The sequence below is a fragment of the Purpureocillium lilacinum genome (assembly GCF_023168085.1).
Source record: "Purpureocillium lilacinum CBS 284.36 DNA, scaffold_3, whole genome shotgun sequence".
NCBI classification, from domain to species: domain Eukaryota; kingdom Fungi; phylum Ascomycota; class Sordariomycetes; order Hypocreales; family Ophiocordycipitaceae; genus Purpureocillium; species Purpureocillium lilacinum.
Genome location: NW_027072113.1, coordinates 2,558,744 through 2,585,331, shown reverse-complemented (window position 1 = coordinate 2,585,331; position 26,588 = coordinate 2,558,744). Strand labels below are relative to the sequence as shown.

General features: G+C 63.4%; 7 protein-coding genes across 7 annotated transcripts; 2 read left to right on the top strand and 5 right to left on the bottom strand.

Moving 5' to 3' along the window:
• Window positions 1–598: 598 nt before the first annotated feature.
• PLICBS_004368 (alpha mannosidase-like protein) lies at window positions 599–3,754 on the top strand (the record flags this gene model as incomplete). The annotated part of the gene is made up of 2 exons (XM_018326901.2): window positions 599–697; window positions 767–3,754. 2 exons carry the CDS (start codon window positions 599–601, stop codon window positions 3,752–3,754), a joined length of 3,087 nt encoding a protein of 1,028 aa, XP_018174363.2.
• Window positions 3,755–4,447: 693 nt separating this feature from the next.
• On the bottom strand, window positions 4,448–5,200 carry PLICBS_004367 (adenine phosphoribosyltransferase; the record flags this gene model as incomplete). The annotated part of the gene is made up of 2 exons (XM_065600501.1): window positions 4,448–4,593; window positions 4,672–5,200. The coding sequence occupies 2 exons, from the start codon at window positions 5,198–5,200 to the stop codon at window positions 4,448–4,450; spliced, it is 675 nt and encodes a 224-aa protein (XP_065456573.1).
• Window positions 5,201–9,512: 4,312 nt separating this feature from the next.
• On the bottom strand, window positions 9,513–11,768 carry PLICBS_004366 (uncharacterized protein; the record flags this gene model as incomplete). The annotated part of the gene is made up of 4 exons (XM_065600500.1): window positions 9,513–10,080; window positions 10,235–10,951; window positions 11,048–11,262; window positions 11,340–11,768. 4 exons carry the CDS (start codon window positions 11,766–11,768, stop codon window positions 9,513–9,515), a joined length of 1,929 nt encoding a protein of 642 aa, XP_065456572.1.
• Window positions 11,769–12,923: 1,155 nt separating this feature from the next.
• Window positions 12,924–14,324, bottom strand: PLICBS_004365 (peroxisome assembly protein (Peroxin-2); the record flags this gene model as incomplete). Its single annotated transcript, XM_065600499.1, has 1 exon — window positions 12,924–14,324. The coding sequence occupies one exon, from the start codon at window positions 14,322–14,324 to the stop codon at window positions 12,924–12,926; it is 1,401 nt and encodes a 466-aa protein (XP_065456571.1).
• A 713-nt stretch (window positions 14,325–15,037) lies between these two features.
• Window positions 15,038–16,034, bottom strand: PLICBS_004364 (3'-phosphoadenosine 5'-phosphosulfate sulfotransferase; the record flags this gene model as incomplete). Its single annotated transcript, XM_065600498.1, has 3 exons — window positions 15,038–15,217; window positions 15,279–15,723; window positions 15,784–16,034. 3 exons carry the CDS (start codon window positions 16,032–16,034, stop codon window positions 15,038–15,040), a joined length of 876 nt encoding a protein of 291 aa, XP_065456570.1.
• A 1,014-nt stretch (window positions 16,035–17,048) lies between these two features.
• PLICBS_004363 (uncharacterized protein) lies at window positions 17,049–19,675 on the bottom strand (the record flags this gene model as incomplete). Its single annotated transcript, XM_018326905.2, has 10 exons — window positions 17,049–17,158; window positions 17,217–17,366; window positions 17,420–17,553; window positions 17,623–17,722; window positions 17,780–17,923; window positions 17,975–18,234; window positions 18,296–18,443; window positions 18,503–18,625; window positions 18,677–19,107; window positions 19,173–19,675. 10 exons carry the CDS (start codon window positions 19,673–19,675, stop codon window positions 17,049–17,051), a joined length of 2,103 nt encoding a protein of 700 aa, XP_018174367.2.
• A 1,055-nt stretch (window positions 19,676–20,730) lies between these two features.
• Window positions 20,731–25,748, top strand: PLICBS_004362 (uncharacterized protein; the record flags this gene model as incomplete). The annotated part of the gene is made up of 2 exons (XM_018326906.2): window positions 20,731–24,079; window positions 24,139–25,748. The coding sequence occupies 2 exons, from the start codon at window positions 20,731–20,733 to the stop codon at window positions 25,746–25,748; spliced, it is 4,959 nt and encodes a 1,652-aa protein (XP_018174368.2).
• Window positions 25,749–26,588: the final 840 nt, after the last annotated feature.

Below are 26,588 nucleotides of genomic sequence, written 5' to 3'. Positions count from 1 at the left end.
GATCGGCGAATTTCAGCGGCGAAGGCCGAACCGTGGCTTTTACAGGTGCCATGGTCGCAAACTCCGCGACGGCTTCATGGCATCGCCCCGACAGCGCTGCCTGGATGTTAGTCGTGTTAGCACTGAGTTCGGAGGCGAGGTTGAGGCAATGAGGTTAGAGCGGCGTTTGGCCAATGGCCGTACAGGTGGAGCGGCCGATTAATACACCAGCCACAGACACCAGCCACGATTACGCTCAACCGTCCCGATCGCGTGTGTGGCGCCCAAAGAGGACAGCCATCATGCTCCATCGTCACAACGACCACAGTCGACGGTGTTCGCGGTCCACTTATCGAGGCGCAAAGGGTTCCTTTGCGCGTGCGCTCTTGCCGACATCTGGAGCGCAGATGGCGTTCTTTGCTGCCCCTTCGTTCTGCGCCCTGTAGCGCCCTGCCGACAGTCAGCCTCCGACTAGCGAGCCAGTCGGCGAGGCCGCTGCCACGATCGATCCCCTGGAACATTGCGCGGCGAGCGTGTGCTCGTTCGCATCACTCGAGGCACTATGGTTTGGATCGCCTTGCTGTTGCTATGCGCGCTGCAGCCATGGACGGCGGCGGCGATGCGGGCCGACTACCTGGCACAGCTCCGCCAGGAAACGGTGGACACGTTCTACCACGGCTTCAGCAACTACATGAAGCACGCCTTTCCAGAGGATGAGGTACGCATGCGAGAGAATGTTGAAACGCGTTTAGAGACGGAATTCGCTGACACACCTGGCGACTGAAAGTTGCGGCCGCTCACCTGCTCCTCGTTGACGAGAGATCGCGACAATCCGGGGCGGATCGAGCTCAACGACGCACTCGGGAATTACTCCCTGACCCTCATCGATAGCCTCTCGACGCTCGCAATACTCGCCGGAGGGCCGCAAGACGGGAGATACACCGGACCACAGGCCCTTAGCGACTTCCAAGACGGCGTGGCCGAGTTTGTGCGGTACTACGGTGATGGGAGGACGGGCCCGTCCGGCGCGGGCGTTCGAGCGAGGGGCTTTGACCTGGACAGCAAGGTCCAGGTCTTCGAGACGGTCATTCGTGGGGTCGGCGGTCTTCTCAGTGCACACTTGTTTGCGATCGGAGAGCTGCCCATTCCGGGTTATGAAGCAAAGCCCCTGGACGGGTTCCCGACCGACGACCCGTTGGGGTTGCCGCCGATACCGTGGCCGAACGGCTTCAAGTACGACGGCCAGCTCCTGAGGCTGGCGCTCGACCTATCTCAGAGGCTCTTGCCCGCGTTTTACACCACCACGGGCATACCGTACCCGCGCGTCAACTTGCGCTCAGGGATACCGTTCTACGTCAACTCGCCGTTGAACCAGGCCTCCGCCGACACGGCAGAACCAGAGGGCCGGCCGGAGATCACAGAGACGTGCAGCGCCGGTGCCGGCAGTCTGACCCTCGAGTTCACAGTGCTGAGTCGTCTGACCGGCGACCCGCGCTTCGAGCAGGCGGCCAAGCGGGCCTTCTGGGAGGTCTGGCGCAGAAGGAGTGAGATCGGCCTCATTGGGAATGGCATCGACGCGGAGCGCGGACTGTGGATAGGCCCTCACTCGGGTATCGGAGCCGGCATGGACAGCTTTTTCGAGTACGCGCTCAAAAGCCACATCCTACTCTCCGGCCAAGGCATGCCCAACGCGTCGACGTCTCGACGCCACAGCACCACCGACTGGCTCGACCCAGCGTCCCTCCATGGGCCGCTCCCGCCTCAGATGCACTCCGCGGACGCCTTCCTCGAAGCCTGGCACCAGGCGCATGCGTCCGTCAAGCGCCACATCTATACCGACCGCAGCCAGTACCCCTACTACTCCAACAGCCACCGCGCAACCGGCCAGCCGTACACCATGTGGATCGACAGCCTTGGCGCCTTCTACCCGGGTCTCCTCGCTCTCGCCGGCGAGGTCGAAGAGGCCATTGAGGCGAACCTCGTCTACACGGCGCTGTGGACGCGTTACTCGGCGCTTCCAGAACGCTGGTCCATCCGCGAGAACAACGTCGAGGCCGGCATCGGCTGGTGGCCCGGTCGACCCGAGTTCATCGAGTCCACGTACCACATATACCGGGCGACGCAGGACCCGTGGTACTTGCACGTCGGCGAGATGGTCCTCAAGGACATCCGTCAGCGGTGTTACGCGCCCTGTGGGTGGGCGGGCCTGCAGGATGTGCGGACGGGTGAGCAGCAGGACCGCATGGAGAGCTTCTTCCTCGGCGAGACGACCAAGTACATGTACTTGCTGTTTGACCCGAGCCACCCCCTGAACAACCTCGATGCGGCGTACGTCTTCACCACGGAGGGGCACCCGCTTATCATACCCAAGAAGAAGAACTCGAGGCCACAGAAAGCGCCACGCGGCAACCGGAAAGACGTATCCACGTACAGCTATTACGATGAAGCGTTTACGAATTCATGCCCCGCGCCGGCAAAGCCAGACTCACTATCCGGTTCCATCACCGCCGCGCGGCCGCATCTGTTTGACGCCTCCCGGTTCACGGACCTGCACAACACGCCCAACCTCCACGGGCCTCTCGAGATGGTCCAGATAGAGGACAAGAAGAAGGGCCGCATCATCCAGCGCAGAGCCCTCTCCAACCACACGCTCTTCCCCTGGACCCTGCCGCCAAGCCTGCTGCCCCAGAACGGGACGTGCGCCGCCCCGATCCCGCGCGTCATCTCGGCCATCGAGTTCCCAGCCAGCGACGCCGCGAGCTCGCTCATGTCCAAGTTTGGCGCCTCGCTGGTGTGGTACAACTACGCGGGCCCGACGGTCAAGAACCTCGAGGGCCTGCGGCTCCAGCTGGAGAGGGAGCCCGGTGACGACCCGGGCGGCGACAACGTCTGGAGGATCACGCATGTCGGGAGCACGCAGCTGGGTCGCCACGAGACCGTCTTCTTCCACGCCGAGCACGTCAGTCACCTCAAGGACGAGGCGTTCACGTGCAGGCGCCGCCGCGACTCGGTCGAGATTGAACTTCTGGTCGATGTCCCGCCGCAACAGAACGCGACCATGCCCATCGTCGCGGACAGCACCGCGCCGCCTACGCAGTCGGCTTCGGACGACGACGCGCACGACGACCTCATCCCCATCCCCTCCGAGTCCCTCCTCAAGCACCTCCTGCGCGCCGTGTCGTCCGTCTTCGAGCCCTCGCACACGGACGCGCCCTCGGCCGACGAGCCCTCCGCCGCCGCCACCATCCTCTCCTTCTTCGGCCACACGGCCGTCGGCGCGGGCGCGCACCCCGTCCCCGCCCTCGCAGCCGACACCCCCATCCTCGGCTCCCCCGGCTATGACGCCACCGACCCGGCCGCCAACTTCCCCTGGACGACCATCTACCTCGCGGGGCACGCCTGCGACGGGCCCCTCCCCGACGCCGCGCCCCGCGAGCACCAGCTCATCGTCATGCGCCGCGGCGGCTGCTCCTTCAGCCGCAAGCTCGATAACATTCCAAGCTTCTCCCCCGCGCGCTCCGCCCTCCAGCTCGTCGTCATCGTCGACGAGGGCGACGAGGGCTCCCGCCTCGACGCCGGCGTGGACAGGCCCCTTCTCACGTCGGAGCAGCGCACCCCCAAGGGCATGAAGCGCGTCCACGGCGTGCCCCTCGTGCTCGTCGGCGGGGAGCGCGGCGACTACGAGCGCTTCGGCGAGGCCGTCGCGGCGGGCATGCGCAGGAGGTACCGCATCGAGAGCCAGGGCCTGGTCATTGCCAATGCCGTCGTCATATAGCGAGAGGCGGGAGGGCCATTTGTTTGCGAGTACATAGGTATCATATGAGTCACCCTTTCTGGGTGTGTGGTGCGGTACAACTGCTTCCGCCACCTGACGAATTCACGATAGAGCACACAAGGGGCAGGATATCCCATGCAGCATTCCCCTGGAGCAAGTATCCTTTAGCACATTAGCATTGGCGGAATAGAATTCAAGTCCATTTTTGCGCGCAGTCTCAACAAAAACGCAACTCATCGCCAAGGTGGTGGTTACTGCACGCTGACAAAGACCCATTGTAAGGCGAATTGTATTAGTGCTGTCCGCGAAACTTTTTTTTTCGGATCGGCGCATCGAACAAAGTGGGGAGAAAATGCATGTGAATGTTGTATCTGCCAGCGCAGGCACCGACGTGCCTCTCTTTCCTTTCAAAGCTCCCAAAGATCCCGTCTATATACCCAAGAAGATTGTTTCTCGACTTTTTTGTATAGTGTGAAGCATACCCCAAACGCCCGTGAGTGCAGAAAATGGATTGGTAGGTGGTGCTGGTGCATGGCGCGGCGGTGAGCAAATTTCCGAGTCCAGCCGAGGCACCGATTCGCCATTGGCGGCGCGGATGCCGCGAGAGGCAGTGTCAAGCTCTCGATATATCGTATAAGTTACATGGCGGCGATTGTATTAGTGCATTGAGCGCATGTTGGTGTAGTGAGGCCATTAAGCATCTTCCAGCAGGATCGTGGTGGGCGCCTCGCCGAGCTTGTCGCGACCGTTGAGGCCCGGAATCTCCAAGATGAACAAGTAGCCCATGACTTGGCCCTTGAGCTGGGCGACGAGATCGGCCGCAGCCTTGGCAGAGCCACCTGTGCGAGCAGACGTGTCAGCTGTTGTGTCTCATCGCATGGCGATGGGGGAGCCCGGGCTAAGGACGCGGAACATACCCGTAGCAATGATGTCGTCGACGACGAGGACCTTCTGCCCCTCGCGGATGGCGTCCTCCTGCATCTGGAAGAGGTCCTTGCCATACTCCTTGACGTACTCGGCGGTAACGCAAGGTCCAGGCAGCTTGCCCTGCTTGCGAACGGCGGCAAAGGGGACGCCGAGACGCAGGGCGAGGCCGGGTCCGAAGAGGAAACCGCGGGCATCGAGGCCGACGATGACGTCGGGCTTGGCCTGGGCAAAAGTCTGGGCGATCTGGAGCTCGAGGGCAGAGACGAGGGTGGCGTGGGCATCAGGGTTGGCGAAGAGGGGCATGATGTCGACGAAGTCGATGCCGGGGATCGGGAAGTCGGGGAACTGGCGGAGAGACTTGCGCAGGCTTATCTTTGCACTGGCGAGTTCGGCGGCGGCGGAGGCGGCGGAGGAGGGCTGTCGTCCCGAGGCATCTTGGGCGGCTGTGGCGGTGGTTGCTGGCAGGGTTGAGGAGGACGACGACTCTGGGGCTGCGTGGTCGGGTGGCAGCGCGGTCATTGTGAGGAGGGGAAGGGAAGGGGGGAAGAGAGGGAGGAAAGGAAAAGGAGAGGAGCGAGAGAAGGGGGGCTGGCGAGAGAGAGAGACACGGACAGGCGGGCGGTGGGAGACGAAACAGAGGAAACGAGAGGGAGAAGACAGGAGGAGGAGGAGGGTGAAAGGTGGTGGTGTGTGATTTTTCGCGGCTGGGATGCTAAGGCCGCCGCCAGCGACGTGAGCAAGCCAGGCCGGGACAGGCCAGGACAGGGCCGCCGAAGAGGGGAGGGGGAGGGGCGGCGCCGGCGGGGGGGGCTGTGGCCGCAGCAGCGCCTGGGCTGGGCGGGTTGCTAAGGTAGGTAGGCGCCCCTTGAAGCTCTGCGCTGGCGGTTCATGTTCCCGCTAGCTGAGCAGAGTAAGGCAGGGTACCTCAGCTACCTGCGGTGAACGGGAAGGCTGCATGCCGCCCAGTGTGTGCGCCAGCGCACTCCAGCTCCGGCGGCGCGCAGCGGGCGACGGCGACGGGAGGGCACCTCAGGACAGGGCAACCTACCGAAGGCCGCCTGCCAGCGACCACCTCAGTTGGGGAGAGGTGGTGGTGAGGTGGTGCAGGAGGGGTAGCCCAGGAAGCCCAGGTAGGGGTGGGGGAGGGGCTGCCGTTGAGCGCGATACGCTGAGGCGCGCTGCAAGCCGAGCGGTGCACCGCAAGGTCAGCGCCAGGGCAGCAAACGTCGGGTAGGTGGGAGGGGTGGTGGTGATGGGGGGATCGGAGGGGTACCTGCCCGGCGGGACTGGCTGACCGGAACCTGAGGTGAGGTGGAAGGCACGGATCGAGGGGCATGGCGTCGTGAGCGGGCAGGTACAGTGGGTGTACCTGAGCCAGCCAGGCAGGCACGCAGGGAGTGCCTTCCCTCCGTCCAGGCACAAACGGAAGTGGGGGAGAAAGAACCTGGAAGGCACGGAGGCGGCATGAGACGCAGAAAGAAAAAAATCCATCCATGAATCTTCTTCACGGCGATACAACGCGCCGCGAGCCTCCGTCGCGGGGTAAGCAGGTACCTCGCCTTGCATTGCGCAAAGTCGGTGTGTCGTGAGGCACTTGGACGGGGTTCATCCATGGTCCCCCAGCGCTTTACCTTTTTGCTCTTTGCCCCTGCTCCTCCTCGACTCGACGGCTGCCTGCCCTGCCCAGACGAATGCGATGCCGTCGACCGCCCGTTTATCTCACTTATACTACCCTGTGCCGTCTGCATTTGCCATTGTGCATCCAGCTCCTCCGTGCCGAGCACAGTCGCAAGTCGGGGCTCGATACGCTCGTATTCTTCAGCCGTATCCCGCCCACCATGCCCTGCGCTCGCGGCCCTGCGGCCGTCGTCCCGCCGTCGATATCACGTCAACCTGGCACTGAAGTCGCGGCATGGTGGGGAAGCCGCGCGCACCGCACGGCGCCGACGTGGGCACCCACCGATGGGCCAGCCAAGCCCCGGGCGAGATGGATGTCGTGAGCAAATGGCGAGGCGTCGCGGACGCAGGTGGAGGGCATGGTGGCGGGTGGATGGGCGGCCGGCGTGCACGAACCACGTCTGAGAAACTGGCGGTAAGCACGCAGGCCATGCCATGCCTTGCCATGCCTTGCCATGCCACGCCTCCAGATCGCAGTCCGCCCATGCCTCTGAGCACGACATGGATGAGCCATGTCTGGCCATGATTCCCCCATCTGGCTGAAGTGCTCAATGCTTCGAAGCTCCAGCCGATGAGGCGTGCATTGGCTAATCGCTTGCCATAACACATCACCATCGCCTCATCCTTCGCATGCGACGCCGACTGCCAGTATTCCATTCGCCTGCGTCGGGCTGCCTGCCACCGACTACAGGCTACAAGCGGCAGGCCCAAGGCTACTTCTTCACCCACCCCACCCCGTGGAGCAGCATGTCGTGCGTCTTGCTCACAACTGATGGCGTGAGAAGGCCTGCTGCAAGCCACCAGAGAACCAGAGCCCTTCGACAGCACGGCCCCGTGCCACCAAGCACAGGAGCTCGCCGTGCAACCGTCACGAAACGCATCTCGTGGCGGTCCGTATGCTGTGTTAGCCAAGGAACCCATCCATGGCTAGCGACGGACTGTTGGCCGACAATGTCGACGCGGCGACGGCGGCGGCGCGCATCCCCGTTGCGTTGCTCCCCTGATCTGCACGCCGACGAGGCATTTGGACGACGGGATGCAAAGTTAACTGCTACCTAGCTCCCGAACAGAGGGACCACCGCGGGTCCTGCCGACAGGCCCCCGGCCGCGACGTCCATCACACATCCGTCACATCCATCCATCGCGCACATCCCAGCTCCGGCTTCCCTGATTCTCGTCTACCGGCCTGACGTGTCGGCGGCCGGGCCCACCATCCGCGCCCCTTGGCCTGCGTCGTACGGCAGAACCTGTGGCATAGCACTGGGAACTTTTTTTCCTTCCCTGTGCCGCCAACTGGTTTCTGTCCGGCCCGCACTCTTCGTTGTTGTTATGCGGGCTCCGAACCTTGATGACCGGCGCCTTTGTTCCGTGCTGGCGATTCCACATTGCATAGTTCGTACCCGTGCGAATCCCCTCGTGTGTACCGAATTGGCAAAATCCCCGGCGGGTATTCGAACCCCGAGTCTTATCAGTCCACAAAATCGGGCGTTGAGAAGGCTGCCGGCGGCCAATGGCCCCATCGCACGCATTGAGCAGCTCAGCGTCTAGTTGTCAGAAACTACTGAACAGTCTGGCCGATAACATCCAGTGCAATGCCCGTCCTCTTCCTCGCGCCCACACACACACACCAGAGTGTGAGTCACATCGTCGAGTTGCAGTCTGAGGCAGATAACATTGCGGCAGCCCATGCACGATTCATCGGCTCGCTGGGTTCAACGGCTCAACGGCCTCTTCTCTGGTGTAGCACAATCGCCCCGCATACGCTTCCTGGCCGGCCTTCCATGTCCCCGGTACGGTGCCCACATACCGACTACCTATGACTGTACCGTCCAGATGCGAAGGCCCCCACTCACAGAGGTTGTAACAGACCTCAGTCGCGCTGCCTTGTTCAAATCAGCAATTTATTCTCGGCACCTGTCTCATCCGATCCGAGCTTCCGGGTCAGGTAACGTACGCACTGTATGTGCTACTTGACGGTGCTCACCTCACCCACTGCACCGTATCATGCACCTCTTAACGCGGCTCGCGCGAGGCATCCATGGCGGGTGTATCGCTGCTACAGGAGGAAACGCTCTTCATTCTCCTCCATATCTACTGCCACTTAGATACTTCCCCAACTCTGTATAATGCTGCCGCAACCTTTACACGTTGCCTTGTGGTGGCGATCGCCAAACCCCCCTGTTTAGTCTTCGGGTCGTGGCACATCGCACATTTGCGCGTGGACATCGGCGACATCGATCGATACCCCGGCGATTCGCCGCACGGGCAAGCCTCAATGCCGTCTTTCCTCGATCGGCGGGCTGCCGTGCTCCTCGCCCGTCCGGGGCTCCATGCACGAACACCTTCACCGACCGCACGGCGCCGCACCAACCGGGTTCCTGGGATTGGCACCAGCAAGCATGCCGCGTCTTGGTGGCCACCACCAACTCGTCAGTCGTACCCGGGGGGGGCGTGCGGCCGACACGCGTGCTATTGTTAGCCCAACCCTTTCCCCCATTCCTCCGAAGGCCAAGCTTTCCTGTCCTACGTGATTAGCCCATCGCGCGTTGTGAGGCTGCCTTGTTCCCCCTCATCCCGGGGCGCGTGGTTCGCGGCTCCCGGCGGGGAGGGTGGTTGGACACGGGGCCTGTGAGCCCCCGGGAGGTGGGAGGCGAGATTGCGCAGGCGGCAGGCGGCCGTTGTCGAAACGGGTAGGTCGGTGAGCGCGTTGGGTTGAGCTGTCACAGTCACAGAGGCGGCTGAGTGAGGATGCTCAGTGCGAAGCAAGTCGGACCACATGGCTGGGCGCGTGCATGCATGCATGAGTGAGTCGAGTCCAACGTGGTGTGGTAGTGGTGGTGGTAGTTGCAGCAGGAAGATAAAACGAAGCTCTATTTGTGTGGGCAATGGCGCCCAAATCCGCGACAATGGGGGATGGATATCTAATGCCCGAAACTGCCAGATGCACGCTTTCTCTGCAAACAACGGAATGACACTATCGGGGTATCGGAGTCTCATCAAAAACAGGAAAACAACATGGCAGGAAAGACAACGAAAACTGAAACAGGGCGGCCTAGCGGGTCGCTGCATCCTAGAGTGGACTCGCTCCCGGCAGGCATCTCGTCTACGCCCTTGCTCGACGACATGTATCGTATGGCGATGCATCTCTTCCCCCTTACTGGTGAAACTGCAGCCGGATGATGGAAAAGAGCATGTTCTGCAAAACGTGCAGCATGACCGTCACGCACGTGGGTAGCAGCTCCGGCCACACGGCCAAGTCGAGCCTGCCCTCGAGCCCGACGTCGACGCCGAAGAAGACGCGGATGAGGCCCCTGACGGCGAGGCTGGCCACCAGCTCGCACCCCCACGTAACAAGAGAGAACTTGAGGGTGAGGGCGAAGTTGTAGGGCCCGTCGTCCTGGTCAAAGGAGAAGTAGGGGTAGACGCGCTTGTTGGCGCCAAAGTGCAGGACGAGGATGCTGCCCACAAAGGTGGCCATGGAGGCGTTCTCGGCGAGGAAGCGGATGAAGACATTGCGCGTCTGGAGCTTCTGGTAGGAGCCGTAGCTCTGCGTGTTGAGGCCCAGGACGGTGAGGGCGCGGTGGAAGAGCCGCGTCATCATGATGGGCGTGACGACGACGAGGCCCGTCGAGGAGAGGACCTGCAGGGTGATGAACTGTGACGGGGTGCGGAGGCGCGCGTACAGAGCGCGCACATATGTCTGATAGGTGAGCATAAAGTACCTGGAGGGTGGAAGACGACGTTAGCAGCGGCTAGGCAAGGTAACTTTTCATGCAGGGCCGGGTCCCAAACAGCCTCATCCGCATGTGCGGCGCGGGAAGCAAGGATCAAGGGGTGAGTGGGTGAGTGAGTGAGGGGAAGGGGGTCCCGGCTTACAGCTTAAACACCCAACTCAGGGGGTAGCTCCCGACGCGCTCGCCCTCGCGGATCCCGAGCACCCATCCGGTCAGGGCGTCGAGCAGGTGCACGGTGATGACCCAGCCGTAGACGTAGACGACGGTCTCGAGGTTGTTGTGCGGCAGGGTGCGGAGGTAGATCTCGGCGTAGGCCTCGCCGATGACGTACGCCATGAGGCCGACGAAGAGGGCGACGCAGAACCAGAGGAAGCGGACGAAGCTGGCGGGCAGCCAGCGGCGGCGGATGGCGACGCGCTGCGGGCGCCGGCGGGGGGTCGGCGCGGCGACGTGCAGCAGGGAGGCGGCGGCGTCGGGCTCGAGAAAGGCGTCGGCGGTGACGGCGGCGGCGTCGGGGGAGGAGACGGACTGGTAGCCGCCGCCGCCGCGTCCGCCGCGGGAGAACGGCGCCGCGCCGCGCGGCAGGGTGTCGGGCTCGCCGGTCCACCACGAGGTGGTGAAGATGCGCTGCGTCTCGGAGAGGGAGTGGCGCAGGCCGATGTGGCGCTCGTTGGTGGTGAGGATGATGAAGGCGATGGCGACGGGCATGGCCATGATGATGAAGGTCCACGAGATCCAGGCGGTGTTGTGGACGGTGAGGAAGCGCGTCTCGGGGATGAAGAAGACGGGGATGGGGGCCGCGATGGAGAGCACGGCGATGAGCGACACGGTGAGCGGGAAGCCGAGCGACTGCGGCCACCTAGTCGAGGGGGTGTCAGAACGAGATGTCTTCTCCTTTCAAATATACAGACTCTTCGCGTATAGAGGGACGATGGGGGGACGAGGGGCGGCTCACCAGTTGAGGCTGTAGAGGTTAAACACCTTGGTGATCCATATCAGGGCCGTGATGTTGTAGAAGCCGTAGTAGACAAAGAGGAAGAACCAAAAGTTGACTTGCACCTCGGCCTCGCCGTGGCCTGGCGCCTTGTGGCCGTCCTCGGTGCCGTCGGGGTCGTCGTTGTAGTCGGGCAAGGGATACTGCGGGAACGGGACCGAGCACCAGGCCACGGCCTGCATTTCCCACCAGCGTCAGCATGAAATCGCAATGAAGCTTCTACGGAGGGGGGGGGAAGTGGTCGGACACGCACCAGCAACGCCGGCAGAAACACCAGCAGCCCATACCGACTCCACCACCGCTCAACCACCCTCCTCACCGCCGTCTGCCGCGGGTCTATCCACAAGTCGACGACGTAGGCCTGCCACAGGCGCTGCGTTACAGAGCGGTCGTCGTCGAACCCCCCGTTGCCGCCATTGCCATCGTCGTCATCGTCATCGTCCGCGGCCGCGGCCTCGGCCTCGAGCTCGGCGGCCAGCAGCGCGCCGTACCCGACGTGCACGCTGCCGCGCCCGTCGCCGACCCGGTCCGCCAGCAGGCCGAGCTGGCTGTGGCGGCGGTGCCGCTGATCCAAGCCCGGGCGCGGGGGCACGGCGCGGAAGCGGCCCAGCAGCGGGGAGGAGGCGTCGGCGGGACGGAAGCGCGTCTCGGAGCCTTGCGTGAACTGGAAGAAGCTCGGCATCGCGGCGGATGGAGGCAGAGAGGCAGAGCAGCGGAGGACGGGTGGGTGTGGCCGTCGGCTCCTGCGAAGGCCTGGACCGGCGCGCCCCGGGGCGCGAGACGTGATGGTCTCTCGCACTCCCTTTGGTCGGTGCTCGGGAGGGCTTGTCGTTTCGGGCGCGATGGGGGTGTTGAGCTGCGTCTGCGTTTACATTCCGGGGGCGTCTGTGTCCCGTCGCTGAAGAGTCGACGATGCGTACAGTAACAGATAATCTGACGGGATGCGGTCGCTTCTTCAGATGATGGGTCTCTGTCCCTAATGTTTCGTTTTGCGGAAGGGCCGGAAGCTGTTTTGTTGTCTGTCGGTGAGAGGTGAGGTTCAGGCACGGATGGAGCTCCAACTCATGCACGGGGGGTGGTTCAGGCTGCTTTGTCGCCTGATGCCATCAGTCAGTCGCCGTTAGCGCGCGCGCGCCGGGGCAGGGCAGAATGACGCGCGAGCCGCTGGGCTGGGGGCTGCTGGGGACGGGGACCCTGCAGGCGGTGAGCTTGACGGGACTGGAGGAGCGGCGGACTGGCCGGCCCGGCAGGTGGTGCGGATGATTCCCATGGATGGATGGACGGAACGGGCTCCAGCTGGAGGACCTTGGGGCTCCCTCAGGGCAGCGCCGTGGACGCTCTGGGAGAGGCTGCGCTAGCGGGGGGATGGCCCGCTCTTGAAGCCACTGCTGTTTGGGGCTGGGGCACTGCCAAGCACCTAACCTGGGTGTCTTTACTAAAGGTACCTGTGACTTTTGTGGCCTCGTGGGACGGGCCGTCTGGGACAAGCTTTGGAGCATCTATCCACTGGCCGGCCAGCGTAGTGATCCGGACGGAGGATAGATAGGTAAGGTATTTGGGGCTGCACGCGGGAAGGGTATCAGGTAATGGAGCATCGGACGCTTTGTGAGCGTCTTGTTACTGAATGGAAAGTGAGCAGAAACGGCATTCGAGCGCCGAAACGCATGAGCGCGTGAATAAGATGCGACCTGCGAACCCGAATGTTGTACATTTTCACCCGCGGCCTCAGGTACCATTGCTCCATCGCCATCTACAGTACATCTCTACACGGCGTCGTATCGCCAACCTACTCCGGGGGAATCATATCATCATGTCGCAACCACGCCGTACGCCTCCCTCACTTGCTCTCCTCGTCCTCCCCATCCGTCTCCGAGGACTCCTGCAGCGCATCCAACCCCTCCTCATCCTCATCCTCTTCGTCCTCGTCCTCGTCCTGCTCCGTCAGCCCGCCCGTGACGTCGTCAGAAAAGGCCACCACCTTGGCCGCCCCTCCGCTCACCTTGCGCCGCGCCGTCGGCGCCGCCGCCGGCTCCAGCACGTCGCCGCTCCAGGGCCGGCACTCCTTGACGTGCTCGCCGCACCGCAAGCACGTCCAGCCCTCGCCCTCCTCGCGCTCCAGCCGCGTCGCCAGGCACACGAAGCAGTACACGCAGCCGCACGGGATCGTCTCATACGGGTTCGTCACGTCCGTCTGCGCGCTGCCGATGACGCCGCCCGATGATGCAGCCGCCGCGAGCACCTCCGTCTCTGTCGTCGCCGCGTCATTTTGGTCTTGGTAGCAGATGGCACATGTCCGCTCTGGCAGGAAGGCGTACTCGCCGCGCGCCGCCGCATCACTCCCGTCTCCGGATGTCGGGCCTGTATGGATGATTTCTTTGGTTTTGCGCCACGTCCGGCTTAGCCAGCGCCGCCACCGGTTGATGCCAATGAGCGGCAGCACGAAGAGCAGGAACTCGGTGAAGGCGTGCCACACCAGCTGTCGGTTGAGATACTCGAACGACACCTCGCGGCTGACTTGGCTCGTAGGTGCGGCTAGCCGCATCCGCAGGATTCGGTCTAGCAGCGTACGGTACCGGCCGCGCAGGAGGAAGACGAGGAACGAGGCAAACGCTGCTGCCGAGTGCACCGTCGAGAGCCGCGACGTCCAGCGCGAGAGGAGGCGCACCCGTGCGCTGGGCTGGCTGTGGCCGTCGTCCTGCTCCAGCAGCCAGTCCTCCCAGCGGGTCCAGGCGTACTTGCCAAAGACGGTGACGAGGCCGTAGAGGCTCTTTTGGGCGCGCGACGGCGGCACGAGGACGGGCCCGACGCGGCGTGCGTCCGTGTACTTGAGGTTCTGCAGGGCGGCGCCGTAGGTAGCGTCGTGGTCCCAGACGGTGAGCTTGAAAAGCACGGCGCGCAGGGCCAGCATGATCTCGGCGGACCAGTCGTCGTGCAGGTGGCCGCCGGCGAAGTAGCGCAGCGCGTCGCCGACCTGACCGCGCAGCAGGTCGACGAGCTCCTCGTCGAGCAGCTCGGCGTCGACCTGGGCGACGCGGAACGCCGGGCGCGTGCCCTCGCGCGACGAGGCGGCGCCCACGGCGTCGGCGAGCCGGTTGAAGGGGAAGGGCAGCCGCTGCAGCTGCAGCGCGGCGCGCGACGACTCGCGTTGCGCGGCGAGCCGGGCGGCGGCCTGGGCCTCGCGGGCCTGCCGGCGGGCGGCGACGCGCTGCTGCGCCTGGAGGAAGCTCGAGTCGGTCATTGGCGTTGTTGCGTCATCGGGGAGTCGGAGCTGCTGCTGTGTGTGGTTTGCGCGAGGGAGGACGGGGGAGTCGTCGATACTCGCGTGTATGAAAGAGAGGGAGCCTGGGCGAGGAGGGCCGATCGGTTCCCTTTGCGCCGCGGGGTGGGATGGACGGGCGTTTGATGGAAGCTGTAAAGTCGATTGACCAGAGATACGGATGTTGGATGGATGGAGGTTGCACCGCCGAGCTGGGGCGGTCCGATCACAAGCCGAGGCTGCTGTCGGGGCCCGCGGCTGGCAAATGCGGGTGGAGTGCCGGAGGCGGCGGGCCCCGCCACGCCACTGCAGCGCGTCCCCAGAATTCAACATCAGACCCGACACATCACCACCGCCGACGACCGGCTTTCGGCTGTCACTGCCAGAGGCGGCGCATGTGGCAGCAGCCGTCGCCCAGAAGAACGCCAAGCACGCCCATCACCCCCACAACCGTATTCAGATATCATGTATGTCTTGAACGCCAACGCCATCATGCTCTATGTAATTGTGTGTCTATCTTCTAAGCAGGCTGAAACGGCGATGCCTCATTCTTTCGAGTTACCGCTCGTCCAAGCCAGGCCGCGAATGGCCATATCCAAATCTTGTAGCAGTATAGTCTGATGATGATGGCTCTCTCTCGTAACAAGCAATGCGCCCGGATCCACCCAAGTCGCACGCATCTCTTCCCACGCCTTCTACCTATCTCTCCCCAGGCGCTCTTCGTCGTCGCGGATCAATTCGTACGCTGGCCGGAAGGACTTTGTATCGCCGTCGAGCGCCAGCGCCGGGTTCGGGCGCGTGTTCTTGGTGCCGCCCAGTGACGTGAATCCTTGGTTGTATAGGCTGCAGAATGGTATGTCCAGGCGTCGGATGAACTGCCACGTCAGCGCGTCAGCAAGTGGCCACTTAATTCTACACGACGGGCAGGCCGCTTACCGTCCAGATCTCGGTATAATGCCAGTCCAGCACCGGGTTCACGCGCATAAACTGCGGCCAGTCGCCGTCGGTCGGGCTAAAGGGCGTGAGGAACTCGCTGTGCGGGTCCGTCCGCCGCGTGCCCATGAAGATGGCCCGCACCGGCGGCTGGTCTCGCTGGTAGGCCTCGAGGGCCTGGCGCATGGGCAGGGCGTATCTCGTCAAGTCCAGGTGATACTGCGCCGTCGATATGGACACAAAGTCCTCCACCTCGGGAAACGGATCCGGAGGCGCAATGTATATGGCTTTCAGAGGTTGTATCGAGGGCGGGGAGCCGTTCTCGGAGGGGTGTGCTGACTGTTTCGGGGGAATGTGGGAGGTGGCGGCCGGGAGGCAGGCGAGGATGAGGATGAGCAGGACCAGGCAGTCCTTGCCGCCATTGTACGACAGAGAGAGCTCGTCGGGTCTTGCGACGTCGTCAGCAGGCGATCTTGCATGGATCCGTGGGGGCACACCGAGGTCTTACCCGTAGCGCTGCAACGCCTCCTCAATAACCACCATAGACTCGCGCGCCCGCGCCTGCGTGCTGCGCAACACCTTGTCGTCGGTCTCGCCTTCGAGAAAGGCGAGGACCTTGCGGCGCAGGGTGTGGCACACGTCGGGCAGGACGCGAGGCGCTCGGGGCGGCGCATCGGCATTGGCGTCGGCGGGGGTCGCGACGTGCGGCACCTTTGCCGTGGTGCCGTTCGTCACCGGCGGGTGCGAGTGTTGTGTCATCTTCGCCAGTCGTCGTAGGGGCGCGGCGCAGCGCAGCGCAAAGCACGGTCGAAGATAGGGTCAGTCGGGCTGCGCGCGTGGGACCGGGCCGTAGAGGGAGGATAAGGATGGTGACGGCTGAGGAGTAGGAGGAGGAGGAGTAGGAGCGTCAAGGTAAGGCAGAGTTGGGGGGGAGGGACGGCGGCGGAACGTTATGGAACGCGGGACCGACCACGGGGCCGCCGCGCTCGGGCGGGGCTCACGGCAGAAGCGCTGCGGTTCCAGCTTCCGTCAGTGGCCCAGGTCGGGGGGTTCGGGTGCGCTGTTGGTTCGCCAGTGGTGGGGTTCAGGGATCCATGGATGGAATTTCGTGGGGACAGGTCAGCCAGACTGACCGACGGACGGACCCCTCTTCCGCTGTGGCGGACGGGGACACTGACACGCCGGCCCTGCCACCATCAGCCGAGGCACAGCGTACAGGTGGCCAACCGCGCTGGGGCGGGCACCCGTCCCGTCCTTTGGAGGCCATGGAGGCCGGGGATCTTGTCCAGCGTCGGCAGGTGTTGGCTGGGCCTGCCCTATGCCAGGCTGCACGTCGGGCTGGCCCCCGCCGGAGGATCGCTGGCAGCACGACCATCCCGAAGCCCAAGCCCCCCAGACTGTTCTAGCGGCACCAGCACTCGTCTGTCCCGACTCCCGACTGCACCCTCGCCACGTTTCTCGAACATCGCCAAGCCACGCCCCAAGAAGGTCCGCTCCACGTGATGGCGAGACATGACGGCGCCCGAGTCGAGTCCCGATCCCACTTGGGGCGCCGAGACATGACACGGCGTAAGTCTACTGTTTAAAGGCGGCGCGCGGCGAATGAAGTTGGAGGGCGCGCGCAGACTCTCTCCCTGTCGTGCACCAACGACGTGATCATCCGACGTTGTTCAACATGTACTGACAACGCTTCCTTTTGAACATGCATGCAACGAGAATCGTTATACAACTTAATTACAACGTCGGCCGTCTAGACGCGCCCGGGCTGGGCACTCAGCCCTCCACCACGCCCTCCATCGGCGTCGCTGGCGACGGCCCTTCTATCTGGTGCTGCGTCACTGGCCCACCCACGGCCGCGAGGCCCATGGTGAAGACTTGCTCGACTGGCGACACGGTCAGCATCATCCTGCTCACATAAACAGAAGCCAGGGCAGGACTCACTCTTGCTGTCTGAGAAAAAGAGGTGCGAGAAACCCCGCGGGCACTGCTTGACGACGCGCTTGCCCGCCGAGTTCATGTACACCTCGAACGACAGCGCGCTGTAGTCGGCCGTGTTGCGCGTCGCCAGCGTCTGGAAGAAGTCCTTTGTCACTGCGGCCGTCAGTCTATCTTGTGTGACAATTCAAGCGAGAGATCTCACGAACGTTCTTGGCTGAGGACCGAGTAGCCCGTCTTGCTCCGCACGACGAGCCGGAAGCGCTCCGTCTTGGCCTTTTGCAGTATCATGATGTCGGCGTCGGTAATGTGCATGCGCTCCGTGTGCACGTCCTGTGCCTGCCTGTGAGCCAAGTCAGCAGCAGCCCGTTCCAAGTCGTGGAAGTACATCAAGCGACGGCGGGACACGCACAGCTTCACGAGCACCTTTTCGTCGTCACGCGGATACTGCAGGTCAATGACAAAGAGGTCCATGCGGATGGCCTCCAGCTCCTTGAACCAGTCATAGGCAGCTATGCGGCTGCGTTAGCATAGGTCTCAGCGAGAAGGGGTTCTGCAACTCATGGTACCGTCGGCGGACGCAAACTCCAACGTTATCGTCGCCGTCGCCGTCGCGCCCGGCGTGTCGGAAGCGTCGTAGCCCGTGCACTCGACGTTCTTGATGAACAAGACGTCCTCGCCCCTCTTGTGCTGAACTTCCGACTGGCTGTATACTGCGCTTCATCAGCCTTTGGTCCCGCCCCGGCAGCATGCAGAGCACGTACGCTGGAGAATCGTTCGCGCAAGGTTGTCGGCTGGTGCCACCTTGGCGTCGGGGTCGGGCTTCCCGTACGTAATGATGATCTCGGCCTTGCGGTGCTCCTCAAACGCGCTCTGTGGCAGGATGGCCTCTTCCAGTATGCGGCTGAGCTCGATGGACTTGTAGTGCAGGATTTGCACAAAGTCAATGTTGTCGCGCGTGTAGGTGACGTTGCCTGAGGAGAACTTTACGGACGAGATGGACTTGTGCAGTGTCGTCGCGTTGCTTTTGCGGCGTCAGATCAAAGGTCCTTCCAATTTTGTTTTCAGGCGCCGCGAACACTCACCTCACCAGGTCCAGGATATTGGCCTTGGGGTTCTCTGCGTTCATTTCAGAGGGGTGTGCGAGCATGGTGCTCATGTTGCGCTGGAGCATCTGCCGCGTCTGGAGGACGCTGAGGCCGTGTATCAGCAGCTCCTCAAAGTCGTGCATGACTGAGAAAAGAGATCAGAAAGTCTGTAGGCTGAGCAATGAATGGTCCTGCTCGAATTACCTTCAGGAGGTACGCTCTTCACAATCAGCGATGTAAGTTGGTCCGTCACTCTGTTGGAGACCTTGTAGAGCAGCCACGAGCGCTCGGCGCCTGCGATCCTTGCCGCAAAGCTGAGAGGAGACACTGAGCCTGCGTTAGACAATGTACAGTGGGTGAAGCGCGGCATTCACTTACAACCATACGCCTCCACGGCAGAGCGATGCGCATCGTCTCCCGAGTTCGGGCAGCCGCAGTTGAAGAGCTGGTTGTTCCGTAGCGACGAGCTGTAGTACGCGCCAGAGACCTTTTGGCTCAACGACGCTTTGGGACACAGCTCTTTGGACTTTTGTCCCGTCTGCTCGTGGAGCTCGAAATACAGGGGCTTGGGAGGCGCCACTGCATAGCCCTCATCGGCCGCGCCGGCATTCGGCGCAGCAGCACCTGGCGTAGCGACAGCTCCGAATGTGGCAGTCGCGTTTAAGCCAAATGTCGGCGCATTCGCGACACCGCCTACGACGCCTGGGGCCCCAGGTCTCCCCTTGAGGTTTTCGACGTACCATTCGTGTATGTCGCCGAGCATGGTCGAAATGTGGTCCATGTCGGTCTGCAGGCGGTCCGCCTGGGAACTGAGCCCGTGTTAGTCGACTTATACGGATGCGGGGACTCCAGCGCGGGTCAAGACGAAACCTACTTGACGACCACTCCCAGAATGAGACTCAGGCTGTTTGTCTGGATTGTAAGGTTGCTCCTGAGCGTATTGAGGTCGCCGCCCTCAGTCGTCCATTGCACCTTGCGCCAGTTGGCCAGCAGGTCCTTGCTCCAGCGCTTCATGCGCGTCTGGCCGGCGTCGGTGGGCGCCGTGATGACGCTGTACTTCTTGACGATGCCGTCGAGGTGGGTGAGCGTCTCGTTGCAGCTGGCCAGCATGCCGAGGATGATGTCCTGGTTGTCGGAGAAGTGGGCGGGCACGTTGCCGGGCAGCTGGGTGCGGTCGACGATGAGGGGCGCGGCGTTGTCGTTGGAGCGCCGCGCGTTGGAGAAGGCGTTGAGGGCGGCGCTCAGCGAGTACAGCTGGGACTCGACCTCGCGGAACTCGGCCGGGGCCGACTTCTTGCCCTTTGTGAAGGCCTGGCCGATGCGGAAGGCGATCTTGGCCATGGTGTAGGCATCGCCAAAGGAGACGGCGAAGACCATCGTGACGACTGGCTGCCGGGCTCTTGCTAATCCTGGGCACTCGATAAGACTCAGATCTGGTGAGCTGGGTCGCAGATGCTATGTGGTGTCGCGCTGGGAGACAGCCAGATGAAGCTGTTTCCCTTCGTCGTGATGTGATGTTGCGTGGTGGTGATGCCGGACGTCACCCACTTACAAGGCGCTTCGCTGGGCGGAGCCAAGGCGTTCGCGGAAAAAGAAACATGTCCTGCATAGCCTCCCGGCACCAGCAGGCAAGTGAGACATATCGCGCACATGGGGGCTGTGCGGCTGTCGTGCGTGCATCAGGCGGCCGTCGACTATCAGAGGCGAGGCGAACGCCTGGGAAGCACTAGGGACGTCGCTGGTCGATAGCGTCCCGCCCGAGACTCTGCACCTGACATGCCCAACCCTCGTCGACTCGCCGCGACCCTGGACCCCGCGGCGCGCAACCATCGACGCCCTATCGACGCTCGCCTGGAACCCCGATGCCGGCACAGACGACCCCTCGTCAATCTGGAATTAAGCCGTGTGTCCCGGTCCAGCCCAGCTCCCGTGGCAGGGCAGGACTCTGCGGCATGGCGCACCGCATGATTGGCGAGCATCGCGACAGCCCCCCCCCCTGCGCGCGTCCGTCACCGAAGCTGGGGGCGGAGTCCTGCGTGCCGCTGATCTCGGGCTGGGGCTGAACCTGAGGAGGAGGTGGGTGACGATGATGCCGCCAGGATGAGACCCTGGCTGTTTGCCTTGCGGGCGCCTGGCTCGCATCGCCCACTTGCCGCCTTCAGCCGCCACATCGCACCCAAGGACCAAGACTCTGGGACGCAATGCACGTCGGTCTCGACTCGGACGTGTGGGACGGGATGGGATGGGGCGTTGCGTCGATGATACAAAAGGACGACTACAGGCAGGCGCCCACCGTCCGCCCGACCCCAGGTTCACCACCCTGAGGTTTCGCACAGCGGTGTCTCTCTCGCTCCTTCTTAGCAGTTGCAAGTCAGTATACGAGACTTGTGCAGCGACGACGCCGCGCGTGCGGGCCCTGTACAGTCTGCACCATGGCCGTAGCAGCGGCGCTTCGCATGTTCCCGGGCATCGTGTTCGACCCTCGCGAGCCGGTGCCTCCCCGCTTTGCTCACCTCGTTGACAATCGCGACGACGACGCTGGCATCTTTGGCCGTTGGAATCGCGACCGGAACCCGTGGGGATTGGGTGATGGTGGGGTTGGTGGCGGTGGTGGTGGTGGACGAGGGGAAGATCGTGGCTTCGTCCACCTCGCGCGGGTCGGCCCGCACCATGGCCCGCACCATGGCGGCAACGATCGATACGGCCAGCATCGTCGTATAGATCCCTGGGCACCGGAACCACACATCAGGCCCCACGAGCCAGCGCACGAGTACGAGCGGCCGCAACAACCGCGACAGGGCTTCCTCCCGCCGCTGTCCTCGTCTGTCAAGGTCCAGGTCGTCCATGACACGGCAAAGTTTACCGTCACGCACGTGTTTTGGAACCGCGCCGACACCATCAAGCAAGGGACATACCAATTCCCTCTGCCGCTCGATGCGACTGTGACCGAGTTCAACTGTCGCATCGGCGTGAACAGGGTAATTCGCGGCAAAGTCAAGGGCAAAGAGGAAGCTCGCCGCGACTTTGACAATGCCGTCCGCCAGGGCCGGACCGGCGGCCTGGTTGAGCAGCAGACGGCCGAGATCTTCACCATCAACCTCGCCAACATCGAGGCCAACACCAAGATGCGCGCTGAGCTGTCTTTCATGTGTCTCCTCAAGCACAGGACGTCGAACAACCGCGACGTCTTTACCCTAACGGTGCCGACCTTCATCGCCCCTCGATACGGCGACGTGCCCCACGGCGTCGCAGTGGAACAGGAGAATAGCCACTGGTTGAACTTCGAGGCGGATATTCTTACTGCCGACGAGCTCATCACTGTCAACAGCGACACGCACAACATCCGGTTCGAGAGAGCCGCCGGACAGCGCGCATGCCAGACCTGGGACGACTTTGTCATGCGCCGCGACGACGCAGAAATGAGCCAAAAGACGGGGAGGATTCAGCTCGAGGACGGCCGCACCAGTCTTGGCAAGGACTTGGTTATTACCATTACCACGGCTCAGTCTGAAAACAGGGAGAACCCGCTCGCGTGTGTCGAGGTCCACCCGGATCTAGACAACCACAAGGCGGTGATGCTCACCCTCCCATCAGAATATCTCCTCACAGGAGAAGGGTTTTCTCACGACGGTGAGATTATCTTCGTCGCCGACCGTTCGGGCTCCATGACGGACAAAATTGAGAGCCTCAAGTCGGCGATGCTGTTCTTTATCAATGGCATTCCTGAGAATCGCCCATTCAATATCTGGTGCTTTGGCAGCGAGTGCGAGTACATGTGGCCGCGCTCCAAGGGGCTTACTGAGCAGACCCGGCAGGAAGCCATCAACTACGTCCAACGCAACTTTGCCGCCGACATGGGCGGCACCGACATTCTCCCTGCCTTGAAGAAGATTTACGAGTCAAGGGGCGGCTATCACACCCTCGACGTTGTCGTGCTGACCGACGGCGCCATCTGGGGTCCGCAGGAAACCATTGACTATGTCAAGGAGAAGAGGCTCGTCAGCGAGGGCCTCTTCCGCTGCTTCGCCCTGGGCATCGGCTACTCGGTGTCTCACGAGCTGGTCGAGGGCCTGGCAAAGGCCGGCGGCGGCTACGCCGAGGTCATCACCAATGTCTACGGCGGCGGCTGGGAAGATAGAGTCGTTGCGGTCCTGAAATCCGCTCTGGCAGGCCACGTGGGCAGCGTCGAGATGCAGCTCGAATGGCACGGGGAAGACGGCCAAGAGCTTGTCCAACCTCCCGTGTCCTTCAAGCAGTCCCCCGCCGACATCTCCGCCATCAGCCCCTTTATCCGCAACCGCGTGTTTCTGCTCTTTGACTCCGGCGTGCAGACGGCGCAGCTTACCGCCGTGAAACTCAACATCAGAGTACCGGGCAGTGAAGCCGTGACCAAACGAGTGTTACCGAAGCGCCTCCTACAGCCGGACGCCACCCTGCACAAACTAGCTGTCCGGGCACTGCTCGGCGACCTGGAGCGAGGCGAGAGCTGGCTGCATCGTCGCCGGGGCGGCGTCGACGATGCCGTCGTTCGCCAGGAGGCCATTGACTTGGGCATGAAGTGGTCGCTCGTGTCCAAGTGGACGAGTCTGTACGCGGTCGAAGAGGAGACTGCAGAGCCACTGGACATCGAGATCCCGGACCTTGAGCCGTCTGATGACGACAACGACGTGCTCCTGCGAGCTCGTGGCGGCGCAAACCAGAACGCTGGTCTGCTGGGACCCGGGGCGACTGCTGGTCGAGGTGGCACTGAGAGCGACCTCGTCTCGGACAGTGAGGAGGATGACGTCCAGTCGACTCGCGATGACGGGTCGGACAGTGGGTCTGACGACGCGGACGATGGAGATCACGGGCCGGATGGTGGGGCCGGCGCCGCCGGCCAGCATGGCGACGGCTCCGGTACAGGTGGGGCCGATGGGGGACCGGACGGCGACAACGGCGCTGGCCCCGACGCCGCTCCCGACAATTTCCCTGATGGTGCTCCTGGTGGCCACCCTGACGAGGCTCCTGATGGTCCCGGCGATCGTGGATCTGACGACGCGGAGTCGCCAATGTACGACCAGGACGCCATCCAGAACCTCACTGGAGGCAACGCCGACGCTTTGAACGCACCCATGGAAGTCAGTGACAACGATTGGGAATCGGCGTCTGAGGCGCCCCGAACGAACTCGCAAATCCACCGCGGTATGGGCATGTGGCAGCGAGGCGTGGCGGCGACCGCCGGCCTTGTGCAGCACCAGCGCGCCAGGTCTAGGACCAGATCGCGGTCCAGGAGTCGGTCGAGGTCGCGAACCCGCCAAAGAAACCACTCTGGCGCCCGCGCTACCGTCCAGGGGACTGCCGCTCTCGGCGCCGCCGTCGTGGCTGCCGGTTTAGCCGCACCAGCATCCGCGTGGCGAACACGCAGCGGCGGCTTCAGAGACAGGGACCGCGCGAGGTCGAGGTCTTCCAGTCGTCGCAGGAGTTCTCGCTTGAGTCGGAGCCCGGAGAACCCGGCTGTCACCCTCAGAACATTTGCGCGTGTAGACTGGATCGATGACCTCTCCAGCACTGGCTCGGCCAACAGCACGAACATGGACTGCGAGGTTGGCTCAGCGCCGCCCGCGGACAACCCGTTTGCACCGTCGGGACAGGCTTCCGACGCGTGGGAGTCGACGGCGAGCAAGGAGAAGCCGCTCCCGGACAGCTCCAGCCCCTATCCGTGGTCCTCCAACCCCGCAGCGAGCAGGTCAACCAGGACTACTACGAGTGCCTTCTCAGCAGGTAGCTCCCTTTTCACGAGAGGTAAGTCGTCGAGCCTAGGGCTCTCTCGGCACCCTTCATGTGTGCTGACCATGCAGCAGCAAAAGGGACGTACGGTCTAAAGAAAGCAAAGTTGGCCACCGGCGCCGGCAGCGCGGCCATTCCTGAAGCCAGCCGCGCCAGCCGGGACGCCGCGCGGGCAGCTGCAAGGGGTGCATCGCTGTACACCGCCCCGTCAGACTTCCTGAGTGCAGCTACCGCGCCGTTGCCTGCGGCTAGGCACGGCAGCATGGTCGACCCGACCAGCTTGAGCCACTCGTCGTCGCCCGGCGAGGCAACCGCGCGACCCAGCAGCCGAAGCGAAAAGGAGCGCGAGGCTCTGAGACTGTTCGGGTCGAGGGCATCCAGAGACACCACCACGTCGACCACGTCTACCGCGTCCCAGGCGTCCTGGTTTCCCAGCACTGGGCCCTCCCTAGCGCCCCCGACTCAGTCGGCCAGCCCGGGGGCCGCTGCGCCTCCCGCCCCTCCGGCGATGCCCCCGACCCTGTATCCACCTTCTTCTTCGGCGGCCAGCCCAGGTAGATGGGGGGCGCTCTTGCAGCGAATGCCTCCATCCACGTCTCCGAGCACCACTTCAATGACCCTGGACGCAGATGTGTATCCGTCGTCGATATCCCTGGGCTCATATGCGTACCCGGCGTCGAATATCGCGAACCCGTCGTCGCAGCAGTCCATCACGCAACAGCCCATGATGCAGCAGCCCGTTATACAGCAGACGCATCAGCAGTCGTTCTCGCCGTCGTTTTTGCGTTCTTCGGAGCAGCCAACGTATCCCAGTGCTCCGCCTCCCAGTGCTCCGCCTCGACAGAGCTCGATAGGTTCTGACGACTCTTGGAACTTCCAGTCCTACTCGACACCAGATCCAGCATCCCTGACGATGGGTTCGGACCCGTTCTTTGGCGCGGCCCCTCCCACGGCGCGCAACCCGACCAGGTCCCATGGCGGGGGTCATGTCCCGCGGGCTTCTGCACCCCCGTTAAGCTTTGCCACGTCGCAGGACAGCTATGCGGGGGGCAACTATTCACCGTCGGCGTGGGATGCGTCCCCCTCCATGCCTCCCGTGATGAGGGTGTTGTCTCGGCCGGTAAGCAGCTACCCGGAAACGCCGTCCTTGGTCGGCGAGCCGCAGACGGCGTCGGCGCCCGTGTTCAACCCGCCGGCGTCGACGTTCTTCATGGACAGCGGGCGGTCGGCACCCAAGACGGAGGAGGAGCTCGCGGCGGAGCGGTTCGTGCGGGACATTCTCACGTTCCAGCGGTCGGACGGCAGCTTCCACTTCCGGGACGACGAGGAGCTCAAGGGGAGCCTGGGGCCGTCGCTCTTCGGGGTGGTGACGGCGCTCCGGCGGTACCTGGCCGGGGACAAGTGCCCGGAGCCGACGAAGCGCCTGCTGGCGGTGGCGGCGGCGGTGGTGGCGCTGCTCGAGGAGCAGTTTGCGGCATGCCGGGCGCTGTGGGTGCTCATGGCGGGCAAGGCGACCGACTACGTCACCAGGAACGCGAGGCACGGGCGGGCGGGCAGGCAGCTCCTGGAGGAGGCGAGGCGCAACGTCAAGGGGATGGGCCAGGTCATGGGCGAGGTGAGGGACGTGCAGGCGCGGGCCGAGGACGTGAGCGTGTTGACGAGCGCGCCGATTGTGTCACTGTGAGCTGCTTCATTGTCACTGTTTGGGTACGATTTTTCTCGTTTTTTTCCTGGTTCTTTCTTCTGGAACGGCCGCCTGGGATAGGAACTGTGTGTGTTTAGCTCTCTTCATGACAGATTGGTCACGTTATTGTAGCGAAATGGACCTTGTTCTCGAGTTCCTCGGTGGAGGCACGTAGGCGTCGGATGTGGTCGAGGAGGCATCACGGGGACGGACGAGGCGTCCGGGGGTGTCACGCGCTAAGGAGGGTCATCGGGCCGTGATCCACGGGCAGCCGTCGACGGGCGGGCGGGCGGGCGGCAAGGCAATGGATCCAGAGGGCCCATCTGCCGTGGACGTCGCCGCCCCACAGGGTCGCCTTCAGTGCTGCAGCCAACCGTCACGGAACCTGGAACGTGCCTGGAACCTGCGCTGCGAGGCGCGGGGTTGGCCCCGGGCGCCCATGAGCTGGCGAGTCGGCGCGTCACACAGCAGCTAAAAAAGATGGGATGGAAGGGTCGGCGGCCGCTCCTCCCCTGAGCTGCGCTGCGCTGCGATGCGCTGTGCCGCGCTGCGTGGCCCCACCAATGACAACACAATCGTCTGTCGCAAAACAGGCCGCCGGCTCGCTCAACCTCGCCGCCACGCCGTGCTGCCTGCCTGCTCGTCAATCTCGCTACCTTCATCCCCTCTCTCTGCCTCCCTCCCCCCCGGTCGCCTCGCCTTCTTCGGAAAAAAAGAAGCACACGCGAAGCCCTGCCTATCTCATGACTCATACCACTCTCGTCGCGCACCTCGCTTAACGACACCGCAATCACGCCTCTATTAACCTGCGAAACACACGCCCCCGCGTTTGTAGCTATA